A 21,239-nucleotide genomic window follows, 5' to 3' on the forward strand; every position below is an offset into this window, starting at 1 on the left:
CACGAAAAAAATACGGATATTTCCGACTACTGTCGGAGAAAACATTGCGCATATAATTGGGGCGTAAACAAATCGTTACACTCAAGCTGCGTTTTGTCTAGGCTCTGCGAGGGTCGGATATCAAGACCCAGGATTAAACAAAAGCCATATATACAGTGAATGCTTTGGAATTTTATTTGAAGATGAAATACGAAAGAATTTTGCTGTCTTGACTGAAATTCCACTCGAACTGCGTAGATACGATCGCATGTTGTAAAGCCGATTCATGCAACATTGCTGTCATTCCCTGTCAACGCGAGGTCACGTCCCTAACGACCTAGGCTGATGACGAAATAGAGTTGCGCTTGCATGTAGCGACCAAATTTGGCCTAATTTTTAACCGCTCCTAAGCTAAAAGAAGCCCCCATCTCTTGCATTTGTTTTAACTTCAATAATATCTTTGAAAAGAGCGAGTTTTTTGGTATGGTTTATTTTTGACGTTTGTAATTTTTAAACGATGTAAGTGCTAGTGATTATTTATTCGTGTTTTAGTTACGCAATCCATTGTTTGTGCGACGCTTTTTATAGATCGCCTTTCAGACACACGTGCGTTGAGATAAGAAAGCTGACATGTCACTTTTAAAATTGTCATGATATAACGTTTGTAAATGTGACAAGTCACGTTTTTTTCACGAGATCGCAAGTGATCGAGTTTCCCTACTGGTCGCGGGTCGCGGGTCGCGGGTTTCAAGTCGCGTGTCGCGGGTTTTAAATAAGTCGCGGGTTTTGAAAAAGTCGCGGGTTTTGAAAAAAGTCGCGTGTTTTTAAAAAGTTGCGAGTTTTCGATAGAAACCATTTATTTCTCAGTAAAATTCATTCAAACAAATTTAAACTCGTTTTCTTGGGAACTACGTTACAAAGTAGCCAATTACTTTGCGGGTTAAACAATCAAATTACGAACTTCGGAACAAACTCCCCAACTTTGGTCCGGCTAAACTTCCCAAGTTTGCAAGTTGAGGAGGAACAAGACATGTTGCTCGAAAGTCTCGAAAGTCATGGTCATGTCGGAAATTCAGGTGAAGAAAACATGGCAGCAGCGGTAATGTTCCAGCGATTCCAGTGGCTAGAGTTACAAAATATTTGGTTGAAGTTGAAGAGCCTGACGTCGTTTCGCATGAGCGATCTGCCGATAAATAAATTTAACTTTTTATATACAGCAAATACATCTTTAAAATTTTTGTGAGGGTTAAACTTCAATGTCAAGTCTTCTGCGTTTGTAAACCGAATGAAACTGGACGGCTTTACCGATCTTCACGTAAAATTAATTTTATACAAATGCGAAAGAGTCAGACAAATTTGAATTAAAAGTCGCGACACGTTTACGGCTCAATTCTATTTTTATGGTACGTGTTTTCTTCCGATGGTTTAGCGAAGCAAAACCATTTCTGTCAACATAAATACAGAAGGGTTTTTAAAATCTGCGCCAGTTAAAAATATTTTAAAGGCGTTTTTGCCACAGAATACTAGTAAAATATATTTATCAACCGTACGCGTTCAATCATGAATACTTTGGTTCAACTTCATGATCGCTCGCGCGCAACGTTGTTTTCAAACTTAAAAGCTTGATTGCAAATCATGCAATGTTTGATACCCAATTTAAACATTTTTTTTTTTCAGGACGTGATGCAACGGACGGTATATGTAATCCTTATATTACTGTGGGTCAGAACGTTGATACCGACGCCGTGCTTGTTCAAACAACTATTTTGAAACTCGAGCAGCTAGAATCGCTGAAATATTTCTGCCACCACTTTGTAACGTGTCTCGTTCCTCCTCAACTTGCAAACTTGGGAAGTTCAGAAGTTTAGTCGGCAAAGTTTGGGAAGTTTGTTCCGAAGTTCGCAATTTGATTGTCTAAGGGCCTCTTCATATGATCCCGGTCGACCGGGCTGGCCCAGTTACCGAGATCTCGACTCACTCCTATTTTCTTGTAAAATTTTGGATGTGTTCATATGAGAAGGTGGGCCAGCCCGGTTACCGATATCTCGGTTTCTGCAACCGAGATCTCGACAACCGGGAAGAATATTTTCCCATATGAACGCTCCAGCCCGGTCGCCGGGACGCAACTTTTTTTGAGAAAATAGCTTCCCTTTCGTAATTGGGCGGTCCAAATGGTTTAATTTTGCCTTGTATCTATTTCCACTTCAGAAATATGCGAATTAGCTTTATTAATAAAGTTACATGGGTGAATAAAGCTATGATAGTCGCGAAAGATGCAACTTTATGTGTCGCCATTTTGCCTTCGTTTCTTGAATTTTATCCCCGTCAACCGGGCTAAAATTTTCCATATGAACAGAGGTCAAAATCCGTCCTGGTAACTGAGACAGCTCGTAAACCGGGCTCATGTAGTTCCTAAGAAAACGCGATCATTTTAAAACCGGCGTCTTTGCAATCGGTTTAAATTTGTTTGAATGAATTCTACTAAGAAATAAATGCATTCTATTAAAAAACTCGCAACTTTTTAAAAACACGCGACTTTTTTCAAAACCCGCGACTTTTTCAAAACCCGCGTCTCCCCATCGTAGAGATATACTTCATCGAAACTGTGGAACTCTATACCAGACGACACAAGGAAAATAAAAACTTACACGATTTTTAAAACGAACCTAAGAACATTAAATTTTACAGGACTTTGATCGAGTAGTTTGTCAATTTTTATCATTGCTATTTTGCTGTTTTTAATAATATATTTTCACTGTATTTTTTTTAATTTGTAAATTTTAAATTTTTATATTTTTAATCTTAGTTAGACAATATTGTAATTCGTAGTTATTCTTAATTATAGCTTAATTCATTTTTATACACTTCCAATAAGTTTTTATTTTTCTATTTTGTATTTTTATTTCGTGGCGCACCTGAAAACTAGCTTTTTAGCTAAGTGTTGCTGACCACGTTAAATAAAGATTGTATTGTATTGTATATGAAGTTTAAATACCGCTTTGAACCTGAAATGGCTAGGGAGTGGAAGAGTACAATATTAACTACCGGATTCAATATCTGTGCACTGCATCTAGTGGCGTTACTATTTACACGGAAAAATGGCCCAGAAATTGCATGCAATATTTGCCCACTTCAGCTGTTTTCGTTGACGCGTATCGGCTACCATATTTGTGGTCAATGGTATATGAGCTCATATACCATTGCCTGTTAACCAATTAAAACTCAGGAATTGCAATATACCATTGCTAGTTTTTAATAATTTACTATACTAATCCATTTTAATAAAAACTAGCAATGGTATATTGCAATTCCTGCGTTTTGATTGGTTAACAGGCAATGGTATATGAGCTCATATTAGTCATATACCACTGACCACAAATTTGGTAGCCAAAACGCGTAAACGAAAACAGCTGGGGAGCTCAAATATTGCAGTTCTATAGGCGCTTTTAATAAAACAATTATTTCACTCGCGCTTGTTGGATATGAGATCGTTATTAGCGCCCTGTTATAGCCAACGAGACGCGTAGCGCCGAGTTGGCTATCTACCATCTCATATCCAACGCTCGCTTGTGGAATAATTGTTAAACAGTGGATAGCGCTTTTGGCGCGCGCTGATTGGCTACTCAAACGCAGAATATCCTTTGCTATTTACCTCCGTGCAACGCGCGCGAGAAAATTGTAATCTCTTGAAGGCTAAAAACTAGTCAAAAATCATTCTTTCGGGCTGTTATGTCACTGTTTTAGTATGTACTAAAACAACTATTCACCTCAATGAATACCGAGCCGAGAAGCGGCGAGGTAAATATCCACCACTAGCCTCCTTCACTTTTATTTGAGCCCCCAAGCTATTTTCGTTGACGCGTATCGGCTACCAAATTTGTGATCAATGGTATATGAGCTCATATACCATTGCCTGGTAGCCAATCAAAACTCAGGAATTGTACTTTGGCCGCTTATTCACTAGAATGAAAACATTGTAAGCTCCAGTAAAAATTAAATAAATGGGGAGCTCCGCTTTTAGGCTTGCCTAAATCTATACATTATACCATTGCTAGTTTATTTTATTTTAGGCTTATGGAATGTAGCCGATGAGAACTACAAGACATCAAAGTCACAAGCTTGATTACCAATCAGGAACTGAAGAGAAATGAAGTAGTGTCCTTTATTCCATTTTTCCTGTTCTCAAATATCTATTATTCCCTTCTGATTCCAGTCAAGAAAAAAATACATTTTTTTAGAGAAAGGTCGCTGGTTACGGCCAAAGGAAACATCGCTTCCGTAATTCAGTTATTTCCGAAAACCAGGGCTATTATTCTGTTATTCCACCGCAATTTTAGTTGTTTTCATTCCATTATTCCTCTTCAGCCCCCGACCTAATATGAAGTCAAGAAAGTAATGGTTTTTAATAATTCACATGTAATTGCTTTGCAAATAAACGTTAAAATTCGATTTATTGCAGTTGATCCTCTTTAAAAAATACAAACACCAAAGGGACAGAGGAGAGTGTCCGTATTAAATCGAGGTGTCCGTATTCGGTTATACAGAGGTAGAGACCATATGTTTTTTTCGATCTCTGTTGGACCAGGTGAACTGTCGGTGATAGGTCGTAGTAAGGAGGTGTCCGTATTATAGAGTTGTCTGTAAGGAGAATGGACTCTCAAGGGGTGCTCGCTTAACCCTATCCAGACCGGGGGGGGGGGGGGGCGGAAAGTGCCCGCACTGACTTTGAACGCTTATAACCTTTTTGATCAGCCCAAATGACGTATACCAAATGATAGATTTTCGAACATACTATATATCCTTTAAGTTTCATTGTGATTGCTTAAATATTCTGGAAGTTACGGAGGGGGTGGGGACGGAATCCGCCCCCCACCCGGTTTGAAAAGATCCAAAAAAAGCCCGGTCTGAATAGGGTTAAAGATTTTTTGGTCTCACTTAGGGTGTTCAACAGACAGAAACGCCAATATTTTTAATTTATATTTATTTTTACTCTCCTTTAATAGGGCTTTTAAACCGGCCTTAAGAGTCCTCCTGGGCCCGATGAGGATAAGTAGGGCTTTTAAAAACCCGTGATTTTGTAACACGTCCGGCTGCAACGCAGGCTACCGTGTTTGGGAGTGCGCCAAGGATTGTAACGATGTGACTAAAAAGTAAATAAATAAATAAATGAAATAAATAAATGGCTATATTAGAGAGGATGCCACATCAGCGCTAGCTGGTTTTCATACGGGTCAACACTCAAGTATGTGATAACATGATTAACAGGTCTTTACATAGATTTGCTCCAAGTCTTTTTTTTTTTCTTTGCAGTGTCGATAGAATTACTTGAATATGTTGCTTACAGAAAAGTTATATAAAATCGCGTCAAAAACCGTGCGTGGCAGCGCGCAAAGCGCAATAAATTCCACGAATGGCTCGGAATGATTCTGGCTGACGTTTTTAACTGCGAAAAAATCATTTCCACTTATACTGGTTTATTTCAACTTGCTGACGTCAGTGTCGTAGAAGGCCTGCGCTGCAGTTTGACGCGTGGCGTCTGTAAAAGTTGCGATTTTCTACCTTCACGGCTTTAACAAATCCAAATCTCTCGACCCCGCAACTTACAGCTGCGTTCACAATATAAATATCTACTTCGGTCACAGACGGCTGAAAATAAATCGTGTACCGACAACCTTGGCAAGATTTGTAATGAAGAAACCCGGCTAAAAAGCAGGCGCGTCTCGCGAGCAGAAGCCGGCCTCGTCCCCAGGCGCCGATCGGCCGGACGGTTGAGGCGGTAAGGCGGGAAAACAGGGAGCACGGGGATTGATGGTTAGGAAGCGAACCGCATCAGGCCCACAACGCCAAGCAAACCGTCCACGTCTAGACTGCATACTCCAGGTGCTCGTTTGATTCGCAGAAGACCGCTGAATACGGAGTGCACGTGCGGGCTGAAAGCAACATGACGGCAATGACGGCTGATCTTCTGCAGCGCGCTAATTTTGATATGTGACGTCACCGGTGGATTTTGACACCGGTGACGCCAAAGAGATCTCGCGCACTGACTGAGCGCGGATTCTGCTCTGCCTCGTCCCCAGGTGTTCTTCTCTTTGGTCGTGCGCGGTTCGCTTGGCGTTGTGGGAATTGAAGGCATTGATCCTGCGTGAAAATATGGCTGAAAAGGACGATAAGAACGGCATGTACCTTTGGTCTGTTCCACTTCGTTGCAAGCTGATTTTAATGGCCATATATTAATAATTACCCCCTCTTACATTTCTTCGTTCCCGGGACGCATTATATCAAAATTCTACACCACGCTGTAACGTTGCATAAGAATAAACAAGCATTGAAAACAAAACTTCTCCAAAAAATCGGCACCAAAATTTAAATAGATATAGTCCGTTGCAGTGAAATTATACCTTCAGAATGTATTTGCGAACCCTTATATTAAGCCTCTTATTTATCCAAGAAACTGTGGATGGAGCCACTGTTGCTCTTCCGAAAGTGAAACTAAATTTTGCACGGAAAAGTTTTAATTTCTCCGGTGGTTCTATTTTTAACTCTTTACCTTTGAAAACTAGACAGTCTAACAGTGGGGTTTTATTTAGGCAGTCAAGCTGATCTTGTGCGCATTGTGACCAGTGTCAACGTAATTATTTCCTAAGGCAACGTAGAATTTCTAAAAGTGCTATCCAGTGTTATTCCTCCTCGTGCATTTGTCCAATACGTTGGTTTTGTAACTCGACTAAACGTCGAAGGCCGACTTGTCTGCCCCCCGAACCTAAACTGCGATCTGATCTCATGAGGTTGCCCCTGGTTGCTCTCGAGTTAGTATACTGATCACCGATCGATAACCTTATAATATGCCGGCCACGCAAGAGCATTTATAGAGGTGACTTTTGCCATAACTTCAATCTTTGCCATTTTTGCAGGGAAGTTAATTTAATTTTTAAAGTATTCATAATAGTCTGTGAGGAATCGGCTAGACTACATTTCCGGCTCCGACCGAAGACCAACATTTTGAAGTTTGACCTGTCTAGATCCTTTGTCAATCTCGCGTCGGCTTTATGTAGCAAAAATAATCAGTTTTCAGGCTTGCTCTTCTTAAGGAGATTATATGCAGTAATAGCAATTATACGGATCGCCTAGACTAAGAGGAAACAGACATCTTGACTCGCGAGGCGGGAGAGAGAGATGCCGCGCGAGTACTACACGAAAGCGCTCTGAAATGTACTGGTTCATTGTAAATTCTCCAAACTGATTGACATCGGTTTGTTTGATGATAGTTCGGAGAATTTAGTGGTACGCCACTAGAATGCTAGCCTGCTAATAGAGTGCCGCCTAGTTGTTCATTTTCTTTATATTCTTTCAGTTACATGTGTGTGAAACTGTGTTGGGTGTAGCAACGGCGTTTACTAAACTAGCCAAATGTTCGATGCTAGTGATAGCTTGATGAATGGTACCTGGAATACATATGTATGGTGTACAGGGCAGAAGACTTGAACTAAACCATAATCTAAGAATATTCACAAGAATATTTTCAGCCTAACATGTACATCGACAGAAAAATAAGAATATTCAGCCCAAGGCCGAAAAGCAATATTCTTATAAAAAGAAAAGAGTGTATGCAAAGATGATATATAGGTAAAATTGCATACCTGGTAGTTATCGAGTGCTGCCTTTTAATTGGCAGAGTGCTCAAAGGGCTAGTAGAAGTTAAACACATTTAAGAACACCACTCGAATGCATTGCGTAACTTCCGGTTGCTATTTAACCGTCCAGCCTAATCATGTTCAAAACCCTTAAAGTCCAACATGTCCATAAAAAAAACTTTCTAATTCATAATAACTGTCATAATTCTAATGTTTTGATCCGCTCTCAGGGGGAATTTTTTTTTAAACTTTCAAAACAACAGGATGTATTGAGGGTGGTTAAATTTTATGACTTCCGTGTAGGAGAGCTACAAAATAAAATTAAACTTAAATACTTTGCAACGAATGAAATCACTTCATATGTCAAACGTTTTCGTTAACTTTACTATAACTTTAATTAAGAGGGGTTTGCTCTACGGACCGACTAAGGTATGCAAGATAGCTAAGACCGATTTTCCCAAACTTTGCCAGAATAAAAGCCTCGGTAAACTAGTTCTAAAAATATAAGTTTCGTGTCGCTAAGAATTTTTTTGATTTTTTAGTAGAATTTTTAATATTTTGCCGTTGACGGCACGCTAAATCAACGCCGAAATAGCGACTTTTGTGAAAGCTGTTATTCACATATTAAAAGCGTCCTAGAAAAAAATTACCAAGAAACTTAAAACCTTTCATTTCCTCTGTCTATAAGTGGTGTTCAAATTATGTGGAACAAAAACTGGAATTTTTAACGGAATTTTTAAGTTTATACATTTTGACAGTCGTAGCAACAGCCGAATTTTGCCTAAATTCACGGGTCAAAAAATCACTCTGGTACACGACTTTACCCTTCAAGACTATACGCCATAGAAATAGAAATTTCCTATCTACAGTTTCCACGAAAAAAAAATTGGGATAAACGAAACGACGAATTTTGAGAGCGTTTTGAAAATAGGTCACTCGAGTCATATGAGTGACCTTTTGACCTTCCGTGTCAATAACAACAACTAACGGAAGGTCTTCAAATGTTACGTTTCTTCGTTAAAAGACGTGTAATTTCCACTTTGTTGCATACTTTTAAATAAAAGGAAACCATGTTTTTGTGGTGGAATTGCGTATTTGCTATGTTGGCGAATTTGTTCGAAACTTTCGCGAGAGTTTTGAAACGCGAGCTTATCTTCTGCTTTGAGCGGTTCCGGTACGTTGATTGCCAAATTATACATTCAAATCTGCTTTCAACGAGAATGTGGCATCTACAACGAAGTAAATGCCAAATCACTGAGCAATAAAGAAATATTTCTTACCTTTATGATTTTTCCTAGTCCAGAAACCACATTATTCGTACCAAAATACGGAGCGAAATGCTTCTTCATGTCTTCTTGTCGCACGCGATCATGTTTCAATGTAACGTCCATGTTAACGATTAACTTGGCAAAACCGCATACCGATTCAACAGGAAGTACAGTTCACTGAGGCTTTCTTGGTAGTGCAGCAGCGCATTTCCCCGATCTTACTTTGACATCTCAAATACTCGACGCTGTCAGCTGAGTTCTGAGATGTGATGTGAATGTGCAAAGCTAGACTGGATAACTCCAATTCACCCCGGAAGTGGCGCGGCCACGAAGCAAATTTTCAACTACCGATTATACTTGCTGTCACTCCAGTGCAGTTCATTTTGACAGAAACGACTGTGCCGGCTTTTGCTTATGACCGCGTGTGAATATGGACAGATTGCAGGGGGAGAATGTGGTCGTAGTGTGAACAATGCGGCAAATTTGAATAGTGTCGTCATTGCTAAATGTACCAAAGATATACAAGGGCATCTACGTGCGTACGACGTTCGAGACGCTTCTATAGACTCGGAGCCAAAGCTATTACTAGAGGCCCTGCCAGGCCAGCCAGGGTAAATTCCGACAAGCGACATGGCCCAAAAAGTAGCGACAGCATACTATTTAAATTGTGACAAACAACAACCTTTATGGAAAAACTTAAATTCCGACAAGGAAAAGCAATTTTCCTTCAACTTAATTACGGACAGCGACATGACGAGCAATAAAACAGCGACACAGAACATTTTTTAATTTAGTCCGGACATGGTATCCACCGTGCTAAATTACATCTTACGGAAATTATATCGCTGGTGTTGTCAAAATTTGCTGACGCCACACCCGGGAAAAACAGAATATATGCTGCCATACCGAGGATCATTTACTGGCCCTTTACAAAGCATTAAGCTTGGGGAAAATAACATCAGGCAAGTTACTTCAGCAAGGTGTCTAGGTATCCAAATAGACAGTGCACTCAAATGGAACATTCATGTCAAAGAACTGTGTAAACGTTTCACCCAGAAACTGAACCTTTTGAGATCATTGTATTTTTTGCCAATTCCTGCGAGAGTAGACTTTTATTTTAAAGTAATTTTACCATCTGTAATGTACGGTATGATAGTCTGGGGGTCGTGTGGCTCAACACTTTTTAGTGACTTAGAAAAAATCCATGTGCGTGCCGCCAAGATAATTTTCGGCTTAGACTGGTTCACCCCTTCAGAAGACGTACTGCGTCAAGCAAAGTGGATACCATTGAGGCAAATGTACATCCGCAGGGTACTTTGTTTTGTCTTCAAATGTGTATCTGGAGGTGCTCCGGTCCAATTACAACACTTGTGGACGGAGCAGAAGACTAATTACAATCTTAGAAGGAAAAATTGCTTGTCAGTACCAAGACCAAAGACTGACTTTCTCAAAAAGTCAATTACTTATGAAGGGGCCACATTATGGAATTCTTTGAATAACGAGGCCCGCCTTAAAGAATCGTTATCGCTGTGATATTGCAGTATCTAATTATAAAGAATCGTTGGCAAGTTTCAAGGGTGCTTTGAAAGTATTAGGGATTTAGAGGCTGTGTATTTTCGTTTGTTTGGAATGCTTAGTTTGTAGTCTTTATTTGTTATTTAAGGGTTTAGTTAGCTTCAATAGTAATTTGTAAACACGACCACATCAGCTATGCTGCAAAACATTTATCGTGTATAAATAAAAGCTTTTATTATTATTATTGTTTATTATTAGACAAGCGACACGGGACCCCCCCCCCCCCTCCCCTGGCAGGGCCTCTTATTAGCACGAGCAGGTATGTTGTAGTTGTACGGATATGTTAGTAACTAATAATTACCCGCTTAGTTTGTTGATTGACGAGTAACGAGACCCGCTTAGTTTGTTGATTGACCCAAGACATGTATGATTCTCGTGAACCTGACTTAAATTTAAAACAAAAAAGTGAATACGAAGCAGGTGAAGGCACAGTAATAATTAATAATTACCAATTAGCATAACATTTCTACTGATCTTTACTTTTATGTAAGATAAAGTAAGGTCTGCATACAAAAATAGTGGACCATAAATTACACCCGGAGCTTATCTTGGTTCCCGTGGCATGGGTAGCCTAGGATGGTAGTCCAACAGAGGGTTATCCCATCATTAACTCGCCGTTACCCAAGGTAGAGAGAGGTACTGCGACAGTTAAGTGTCCTGCCCAAGAAAACAACAGTGACCCCGGTAAGGGCTCGAACTTGGAGCGCTCGGTTCGGAGCTACTAACCGTTGGGTCACCGCGCCTGACAGGTGCATAGCGACTTTTAAACGTGGAATTGAAGCGTGACGAAAGTGGACAGGTATGTTTCTAGTACCCAGTTTCCTTTTGGTTTAGCTCAAAAAAGAAGAGAAATAGCTTACTTGGACTGAGTGAAAGGATACAACATATGAATGCAGTAATGTGTCATCAATCCTTTATCGAAACATATCAACGAAATAAAAAAGCCAATAAAAGATTTCGTGTCATATACACTTTAAGCTTAGGGTATAAAATTATGCGGGATTTAGTGTATTTTAATACTTAACCATGACATTCCTTTTTTATAGTTCCTGATATTCTGAAGAGTTTCCGATTTGACTGCCAGTTCTCTCCTGGTGGCTTCTTCCGCGCTTCGCAAGAAAATTCAAAGAAGCCATGCCTTGATGAAACGTTTGAAGAACAAGAAAACAACAGTGATGCTGTGGAAGATTCCAGCGTTCTGTTTTCCTGCCCAAATGAGGGTTGTGTAAAGGTTTATCAGAGGTATTCAAGTCTGGAGAAGCATATGTCGTTTGGCAAATGCAAGATGTTGCCAGAAAAAGAGACATTACTTGACAAAGCAAAGAATTCATACCACATACTCCTTCAAGAAGATGTCAGTTCCGCAAAAGCACTAGAAACAACTGAAGTTGAGGCGACGGAGGGAGCACGCTTACCCGAGGGTTGGGCCTTGAAAACAGCCAAAAAGCCCAAACGATTTAGTGAAGCTCAAAGAAAGTACTTAGAGGACAAGTTCAACCTTGGGCAGGAAACTGGTCACAGACAAAACCCTGAGCAAGTTTCTAAAGATACGCGATTTGCAAAGAAAGCAGACGGGTCGAGGTTGTTCTCCACAGACGAATTCCTAACTGCACAGCAGATACGGTCGTTCTTTTCAAGAACGGCAGCTAAGTTGCGCAACGCTGTGGCAACTACCGACGAAGATATTAGAGCTGTGGAAGTAGAGCAAGAGTTTTGCGATGCCCGCCAGGTTGTACTGGATGACGTGCAGCTATGACATCCCATCGTTTATGACAACTTAAACCTGTGTGACATGCACAAGAAGAAGAGAATGAAAGCATTGATTATAGCTATGCTCAAGACTCTTTGCGAGTTCTTTGGCGTTTCCACCGACGGATTCATCGCAACCCGCAAAGCGGAGTTTCTTTTCTCCTTAGAGGAGATTGTAAAGGGGTGCAGCTGTTGTAGCAAATAAGACAGCAGTCATGTTGAGGTCTGTTTTCCTTTAAATTAGAAAGCCTGTTTTCTAAGATTGCTTAGTGTATAGTTTGTTGGCTTAGGCCGGGTGAAATTGTGAAGGGGTGTATAGATTGTGGACTAAGAGGAGATTTTAAATGGGGGTGGCTCTGAGTAGAGATTAAGACACCTGTCAAATTGTCATCTGTTATCACTTGAATTGTATAGCTTGTTCACTAAAGGTAGTTTGTAAAGGATCATGTCTCTAATTAGAGAGTAAGACACCTTTCAAATTGTCATCTGCTATCATTTGAATTGTTATAGCTTGTTCGCTCGCTAAGGGTAGTTTGTAAAGGGGTGTAGCTTTAAGAAGAGAGTAAGACACCTGTTAAATTGTCATCTACTATCTCTTAAATTATAGCTTGTTCGCTAAAGGGTAGAAGGGGTGTGGTTCTAAGTAGAGAGTAAGGCACCTGTCAAATTGTCATCTGCTTTCACTTGAATTGTTATAGCTTGTTCGTTAAGGGTAGTTTGTAAAGGGGTGTGGCTCTTAGTTGAGAGTAAGACACCTGCAAATTGTCATCTGCTATCACATGAATTGTATAGCTTGTTCGCCAAAGGGTAGTTTGTAAAGGGCGTGGCTCTAAGTAGAAAGTAAGACACCTGTCAAATTGTAATTTTTTGTCATTGAACTGTATAGGTTGTTGGCTTAGGGGATTGTAAAGGGGGTGTGGCTCTTAGTAGGGAGTAAGACACATGTCATATTGTCATCTGAATACAATTGGCTAGCTTTTTGGAGAAGTAGCTGGTTGGTTTAAGAAAATTTTAAAGGGTAGTGCCTGTAAGTAGAGGCTTAGACATTTGCCACATCTGTTTTCCACTTGAATTGTACAGCTTGGTGACCATGTGGTATAAACCAAACAATAAAGATATTTCATTGTGAATTTATAGTAAATGCACGTACAACGTATGACGGTATGTTTTATACCGCAGTTTCTTAGAGCTGAAAAATGTCGCCTGGACGATGGAATTTGCCTGTAAAGTTTAACATAATTCAATAAGAACGTCAAAAAAATAAATATACTAAAAACACATATACCTATACATTTGCTTACAAACTATATTTTCACTTACCATTTAATGAAGTCGATTAATGAAGCAACTTTTACTGTGCTCAAAATGCTCACGAAGTTTTTGCTTTTGTGTATAATATATTTTTTAATTGATTAGGGACGGACCATTATTTTTTTGGAGGGGGGGATGAAAAATATAGAAAAAATATATTTTGCAGGGCCTGGAAAGACAAAACAAATGTATAACAAAAAATAGTAAGAATTTCGAAAATAAATGTTTGCAGAGGTACATAAACTAAAAAAAAAAAGTTTGCAGAGGAAAATTTTTTAACCCCCCCCCCCCCCCCCTCCAAGAAAATAATGGTCCGTCCCTTAGCAACCTTTACGTACAGCTGGGTAGCCTGTGGCTTTACTTTACAAATCGTTAACATTCCTAAAAGACAAGCAAAAGATCGCTTCTGTTGACCGAGATCGAGCTAGAGCGTCGAGAATTTAAGATGCCCAATTCAATTCAAGTAACACCGGGAAAACGCGCTGCTGCACTACGAAGAAAGCCTCAGTGAACTGTACTTCCTGTTGAATTATGCGGTTTTGCCAAGTTAATCGTTAACATGCATGGACGTTACATTGAAACATGATCGCGTGCGACAAGAAGACATGAAGAAGCATTTCGCTCCGTATTTTGGTACGAATAATGTGGTTTCTGGACTAGGAAAAATCATAAAGGTAAGAAATATTTCTTTATTGCTCAGTGATTTGGCATTTACTTCGTTGTAGATGCCACATTCTCGTTGAAAGCAGATTTGAATGTATAATTTGGCAATCAACGTACCGGAACCGCTCAAAGCAGAAGATAAGCTCGCATTTCAAAACTCTCGCGAAAGTTTCGAACAAATTCGCCAACATAGCAAATACGCAATTCCACCACAAAAACCTGGTTTCCTTTAATTTAAAAGCATGCAACAAAGTGGAAATTACACGTCTTTTAACGAAGAAACGTAACATTTGAAGACCTTCCGTTAGTTGTTGTTATTGACACGGAAGGTCAAAAGGTCACTCATATGACTCGAGTGACCTATTTTCAAAACGCTCTCAAAATTCGTCGTTTCGTTTATCCCAATTTTTTTTTCGTGGAAACTGTAGATGGGAAATTTCTCTTTCTACGGCGTATAGTCTTGAAGGGTAAAGTCGTGTACCAGAGTGATTTTTTGACCCGTGAATTTAGGCAAAATTCGGCTGTTGCTACGACTGTCAAAATGTATAAACTTAAAAATTCCGTTAAAAATTCCAGTTTTTGTTCCACATAATTTTGACACCACTTATAGGTAGAGGAAATGAAAGGTTTTAAGTTCCTTGGTAATTATTTTCTAGGACGCTTTCAATATATGAACAACAGCTTCCACAAAAGTCGCTATTTCGGCGTTGATTTAGCGTGCCGCCACGGGCAAAATATTAAAAATTCTACTAAAAAATCAAAAAAATTCTTAACGACCCGAAACTTATATTTTTAGAACTAGTTTACCGAGGCCTTTATTCTGGCAAAGTGTGGGAAAATCGGTCTTTGCTATTTTGCATACCCTTAGTCGGTCCGTAGAGCAAACCCCTCTTAAACATTTCCAACAATAACTTTGTTTTCATCAACTGGTCTGTGTCACCAAAATACACTTTATGAATACGCTTATTTACAAATTAATAATACACTAGACATACTATATACATAAAGAAGTTTACAAATATCACTTACTCTCGTTTGAAATAGACAATATAAGGCGGAAAGCTCTCTAATTAAACGACTGAAAGTAGGTATTTTTAGAAATGTTTCATTTTTTTAGCTGAAAACGCAACGGAAAAAAGCAATAGCTAGCCGTATGAAATATCACACAACTTTCCGCTTTATACAGCAATTGTTAAAATTGCTGTATGTCTTAAGTACGTCTACTAAATCGGTTAATATCGGTGATTCGTGACGAGACTAATATGCTCGCATAAGTGCGATTTGTCTTGGCCTGTGTTTAGAATCGAAAACGCTATAACCTGACAAATATTTATTTCCATCACATTCCTTTTTACCATATTCCAAGTTAATCAGGTGAAATATGGAATTGAAAACTGATTAAAATGTTCTTTATACAATGCGTGTTTCACTTCGAAACACTTAATTGACAACGACAAAATTAAAATTCAAAACACGCGATCCGTCAAAAGTGTGCACGCACAATTAATTATGATGTATGCCCGCATACAACAAGTAAATATTGATCTTGGTTAACTGCTCAAAATATATAGATATTGCCATGAAGAACAATTTAAGGGCTACTTCAGTTAAGTAATGATACCTCTATGTTCGTTTGATGTGCTAGCGACGGTGATCCGGTCATATTTATATGTGCGCTATGAGTTTAAGTACGGCGTGTTTCTTAGCCCTTCTCCGTGTTCACAAGAATTACAAGAACAGAGTCTTTCGTGAATACCTTGATCGTCTTTGCCAGTTCGTAAATATCGACATCTTCGGAGTTCTTCGTACGTAGTCGGTCTGTTTTTCGGATCCGACAGCGAGCGGTCTCTCCGTAGAAATTCCATTGGATCTTTTCCCGCAAGGCTCGATGATCTAGTACGCTGCGGGCCGATATTCCATGACTGTAACACTTCGTTAATGGTGACTTTAGGCAATGCCATTTCTTGAACCCTGTCCTCTACACTCGCCCCTCGCGGCGATTTGTCATTTTTCTTTCGCGCGGAAGAGACACTCGGGGAGACTTTGCCAGGACTTCTCGTTCGGTCCACTGGAGTTGAAATCTTGTTTCCTAACCCTTTAGCTTGCGTCCCGCCACGACTCATACCTCTCTTTGGATCATTCGTAGAAGACTCTTCGCTTATCTGTTCCAACAAGGAACGCGGTGAAAGTCGCCAAGCGCGCGCCTCGCGACTACTGTTCTCAGCTATGTGCAAAAGAGGTTGATTGTGACTTTGATCGACATGAGGCAAGGAATCAGGTCTTGATTTCTTCTCCTCTGGTTTAGCAGCTGTGGATTTGCTTATTTCTTTGCCGATGACATCATGCCTTGGCAACGTTTCTTTTGGTGTCAACTTAGAGGAGCGTAATTCGTGAACTGTAGAGCCAACCTTGTCAGGTTTTAACGTAACGCCCGATTTTTTGTCGCGCGAAGTTCTCACACTAGAAAAAGACTGTTTTTCGCTCTGATTTTTCCCTCTTAAAGACCCAGTTTCCCTATCTCTCCTTATTTTCGTTCTGCTGCCAGACATGTTCCCTGAAATCATCGAGACGTGTTCCAGTACATGCGTCGTGTTTTCTCGTGCGGGAAGCTTGCGTGTTGTGGTGGTGACGTGCTTGTTGCAATCATAATACTGATCTCTGTTTTCTTTGTTTGACACGAAGTGATCCATGTAAAACTGACCCGGGTCAATTTGCCGGTTATTTGGTTTCACGCGAGACAAAACAGCTGTTTTGACGGTGCGTAGAGATCCCAACACTGTAGCGGTACTGGTCTTTGCATCGCCTTGGAAAAGTTCTTCGAGTGGACCCGCTGATGTTTTCTTTCTCATCGGCGGAAAAAATATAGTTTCAACGTTGGTTTCCAGTGGTGATGTTAGAGAAATCAGTGGCGGTATCAATGCATTCTCGTAGCTGATGCTCATCTTTACAACAGATTAATTCAAGCGGCACTGTGCTGAAACAATAATAAACACAGTGTGAGCGATGGCAATCTCGCAAATTAAAAACAACAAAAAGTGTGCGAAGGGCCTCTCTTCGATTTGAAACTCTGGATTCTCGGTTAAGGGCGGAGAGCTTGTTTCGTCTGATTGATTTTTTCAAGATTACAGTTTATAGGGTATTGCTGTTTGTTTTATTTTTAGAGGAAATGATCTCAAGATCTAAAAATTCATATATCAGCACTTTCTCGAACGTTTCCGCCACCTTTTTAGGTCGCAGCACGCAACAAAGTGTCAACACTATGTTAATTTTTTCAACGTCATAAGGAGTCGCCCAAATTCAAAGAAAAATCCAAATATTGACATTATACTTGTAGTCAACACACGATTCAAGAAAAAGATAAAGTAAAAACTTTAATAACAACGCATCAAGCAATTCAAATGGAGTTTCAACATAAGCATTAAATTTCGCAAACCTGAGAGCAACTACCTCCGGATCAAAGTCGTTAATTTCTCACTGTCAACTTGACACTGAATCTAAAACGTCGCTAAAACATCTGCAAATGTCACTTGTACGTATAATTTAAACTGTGTCGCTTTTTTACCCTAAGTTTGGTTTTCCCTGAGGCTAAGTACCTGAAATAATTTTATAATTCCTATCGTTTTGACTCTTCAACGTTGTACTTTCGACGCGCTGGTTTCCGTGTTCAAAATCTTAATATTTTTTTTTCACCCTTGCAAATTCAACTAGTAGCTGCTAATGAACGGAAAGAAAGCCTTTTTAACTAGTAGTAGTCTTTGAACAGGCAAAACGAAAGTGTGGAGAACGCGTTTCTAAACTTGAACAGGAGGTACATGTATCTCGTAGTCTAATCATGTAACGATTTGACCTAAAATAGCGTATTACTACTGAACAGACAAAATAGAAGTGGAAAACTTGTATTAACTTTTAAAACTTACTTTTTCGCGTCTTTAAGAGCCTCAAGACTCAATAATTCTTGTTTTATCTGCTTTTTTTTTCGCAAGGGCGATCCCACATTACCTGAGCTGAACTCGGCACACGCTCGCAAAGTTTAAATGAACAACTTTGTTCGCTTGATCACTAGAGCATTAATCTTGTTCGATAGAATATTATATGGGCGGCATCCACAGGACGGGAACCGGCAAATTAATAAAAATCGTTTTGTTGGCAAGCAAAACATACAAAGCGGCATTTCTTTGTTCTAGCGGCTCGTGGGTAAACAAAAGAAAGCCGCTGAGTGGATGATCACTGATTTCACTTCTTTGTGGGCGGAAACGGTTTGGCCCTTGTAACCAATAGAAAAGTAAATACCGCAACTGCGACGTGACTGATAAACAGCATGAGAAATAGGGACGTGAGGAAACAGATTTTAGATAAATGATGAAGACGGCGCAAGCCATGTGGACCTGACGAGAAGTCAGGACTTCTTTTTTCTCATTAGTCCGTCGAGTATGAAGCTAAAACATATCGCTAGTGGAAAATGGTCGTAGAGCCGTCCCACTATTTTCTTAGTTCGTCGATTTTCCAATCATATCGGGCTCTTTTTCGCTTCACACTCGACGGTAGTCTCCAAGCAAAAGAGCAGCCTAAAATCTGTGCATTGACTGTTTACTAAAATAGTACGCTAACCTTCTGAATGAAAGTTGAAGATGTTTATTCGGGGCATGCCATAGGCCGACTACAGCTGACAGTACACGTGTGCGCTTCAAGGATAGAGATAACTGCGTGAAGAGATGGGAGAGAGTAAAATTAATATAAACAGAGGGCATGTTAAATTGAAGTCAAGGACAAAAAGAAAATAGTTTATAAGTTATTTTTATGGTATCGCAAATTTGCATTATCTTTGGAATGAGAAGAGCTAAAAATCATGACACAGATTAAGAGCGCTCGCTGGCGACCAGGGTGAAAGCGCGCTCGAAGTTTCGCTTGACTGCGGGCTTTCAACGGTTTTTTTGGTAAGTTTTCAGTTGTCCCTAAGCCTGGATAAGCTCAGCTCACCTTAGAACAAATGGGCCGTAAGTATTTACTATGTACCAGTGGAGAAATACTGTAAAATTTCGAAAATAAGACCCCCCCAAAAAAAGATTCTCGCCCCCTACCTTCCTCCCCCCACCAAAAAAAAAAAAAGAAAGATGCCTCCCAAATCTCACACGCAAAAATCCTTTCCTGAAAAAAAAAAAAAGGATATCAACTTTCACTATTGTAGAACTTGTTTTGTATTTTACGTTGTCAGGGAGCTAGCTAGCCCTGTTTGTTTATAACGACCGTAGGACTTTTGGGTTTTTTTTTTATATATCTTAATGTTTAGAGAGTTTTGCCACTGTGTTTTCTTGTATGCACCAAAAAATTTCACACAAGGTTTCCTGTCAAAACATCCAAAGATTTTTAAAACCCAAATTTCACTCCGAAAATAATATAAGTTCCCCTGTATACGAACCCTCCACGAAAAAAGACCCACCTGAAATGTAAGCACAGGCCTTTCTTCGGAAATTCACGGTATAAGAATTCGCCCCGCTTGAACAACTCGGTCAAGCAGATTGCTGAAACAAAATGGCGGCTGCGCAGTTATGAAATCTGAAATGAAATTATGAAATGCAATCGCCTAATGCTTTGTGATGGCCATGCTAACGTATTGTGGTTTTTACAAACAACTTAAATTGCAAGGCTGGTACCACGGAAATGAAGATAGGCAAGCTTTTTAATGGCCAATATTTCGACTAGCAGCACCATGTAATTTTACAAACAGTGCCAGAGTAGGAGAGAAAAAAATCTGCCTATTTACAAACGTTCCTTACAATAAACGTAAGCATCTCATTTTTATATATTTTTTTCAGGATGTACCAGAAATTAGGCTTTTATAGATTGTGCTAGCATAATTTTTGGCATAATTGGAGCTAAAAAGCATAATTTGTAAAACGAGCACTGCCACGGCATAATTAGCAATTTTTAGCACTTTTTGGAGCATAAATTCATAAAATGTAGTAAATATGGTGTACTTTCTACAGAAATAAATGAAATTTAGGTAGTTTGTTCTTGCAATGCGTGTTTTAGCTATACAATTGTGATTGTTAAGTCGTTGGAGGCATTTTACAAACGGTTTAGAGATGCGAGCAGCTAATTTGGACAGCTGACGGCCGTGATAAACTGCCATAAACACAAATAAATTTACAACAACAGTTTATTTAAAAAACATCATAATTTGGTGTCGTTATTGCGCACCTCTATGTATAGAATCTACGTCATTTTGTGAGCATAATTTCGGAAATCAGAAGCATAATTTGGGAATTCTGGCATAATTTTTGCATAATTTGGCAAAATTTTGAGCACTGCTAGTAGCATAATATGCCACTTTTAGGAGCACAATCTATAAAAGCCTACCAGAAATGTCTCACGAGTATATAGTATTTACATGGCTGAATACTTATTGATATCAACAAATATTTCAACACTGCTTACTCCTAATGAGAGTTTTTCTTCTTCTTTAACACACCATCTCTAATGTATCTACAATTTTTCACCGCTTCCATATTTGTTTTAGTGTGTTCAGAATTCGGGTTCACCAAACTGGACACCACATTCCAGTGCCTGCTATCGGTTTGCCAGCTTTTCATCACTTCTTCCATCGAGATATGCGGTAACCGCTCATTAAATTTGTCCAGTTCTTTCTCCGCTTGTTCAATTATATTCTGAGACGAAGCTTGCAAATCATTTCTGGCTTTAGCCCTTATTGACAGGCGCGGAGCTTGTTTCGCGGCTGCTAAATATATTTTGCGCTCTACTTGGGGAGACACTAGACCCGAGGCTGAGCCATGCATCTCTGAAGATGTCAGCGGTTTGGAAGAGCTTAGTTTGCGCACGCGCTGTGGAGATGACAGACTTGGTCTTCTCGCTTCCGCTTTTTCCTCTTCGGCCACAAGCTTACGAAGATCAGTTTCTGACTTACTCAACGACAGCTTACCGCTGACACCAAGAGAGGACTTCCTCTCCCCTGCCTTTAAATCGCTTCCTCTGCGCGTGCGTGGAGGGTGACTTACTCGTCGTTGCTTTTCTTCCTCGGCTACAATCTTACGTAGATCAGTTTCAG

The 21,239-nt window shown here is 39.7% G+C and overlaps 1 protein-coding gene across 2 annotated transcripts; it reads right to left on the minus strand.

Annotated features, from left to right (window-relative positions):
- Positions 1-15,049: 15,049 nt before the first annotated feature.
- On the minus strand, positions 15,050-19,156 carry LOC144644714 (uncharacterized). 2 transcript variants are annotated; one of them, XM_078504239.1, is made up of 2 exons: positions 18,785-19,156; positions 15,050-17,150 (listed from the first exon to the last, which is right to left on the minus strand). In XM_078504239.1, exon 2 carries the CDS (start codon positions 17,116-17,118, stop codon positions 15,853-15,855), a length of 1,266 nt encoding a protein of 421 aa, XP_078360365.1. In that variant the 5' UTR covers positions 17,119-17,150; positions 18,785-19,156; the 3' UTR covers positions 15,050-15,852. The 2 variants fall into 2 exon arrangements, with proteins under 2 accessions (XP_078360365.1, XP_078360366.1); XM_078504240.1 differs by lacking the exon at positions 18,785-19,156 and adding an exon at positions 18,094-18,198.
- Between the last annotated feature and the right edge of the window lie 2,083 nt (positions 19,157-21,239).

Source organism: Oculina patagonica, chromosome 2 (assembly GCF_052425735.1).
Source record: "Oculina patagonica isolate OP01 chromosome 2, crgOcupat, whole genome shotgun sequence".
Taxonomy (NCBI): domain Eukaryota; kingdom Metazoa; phylum Cnidaria; class Anthozoa; order Scleractinia; family Oculinidae; genus Oculina; species Oculina patagonica.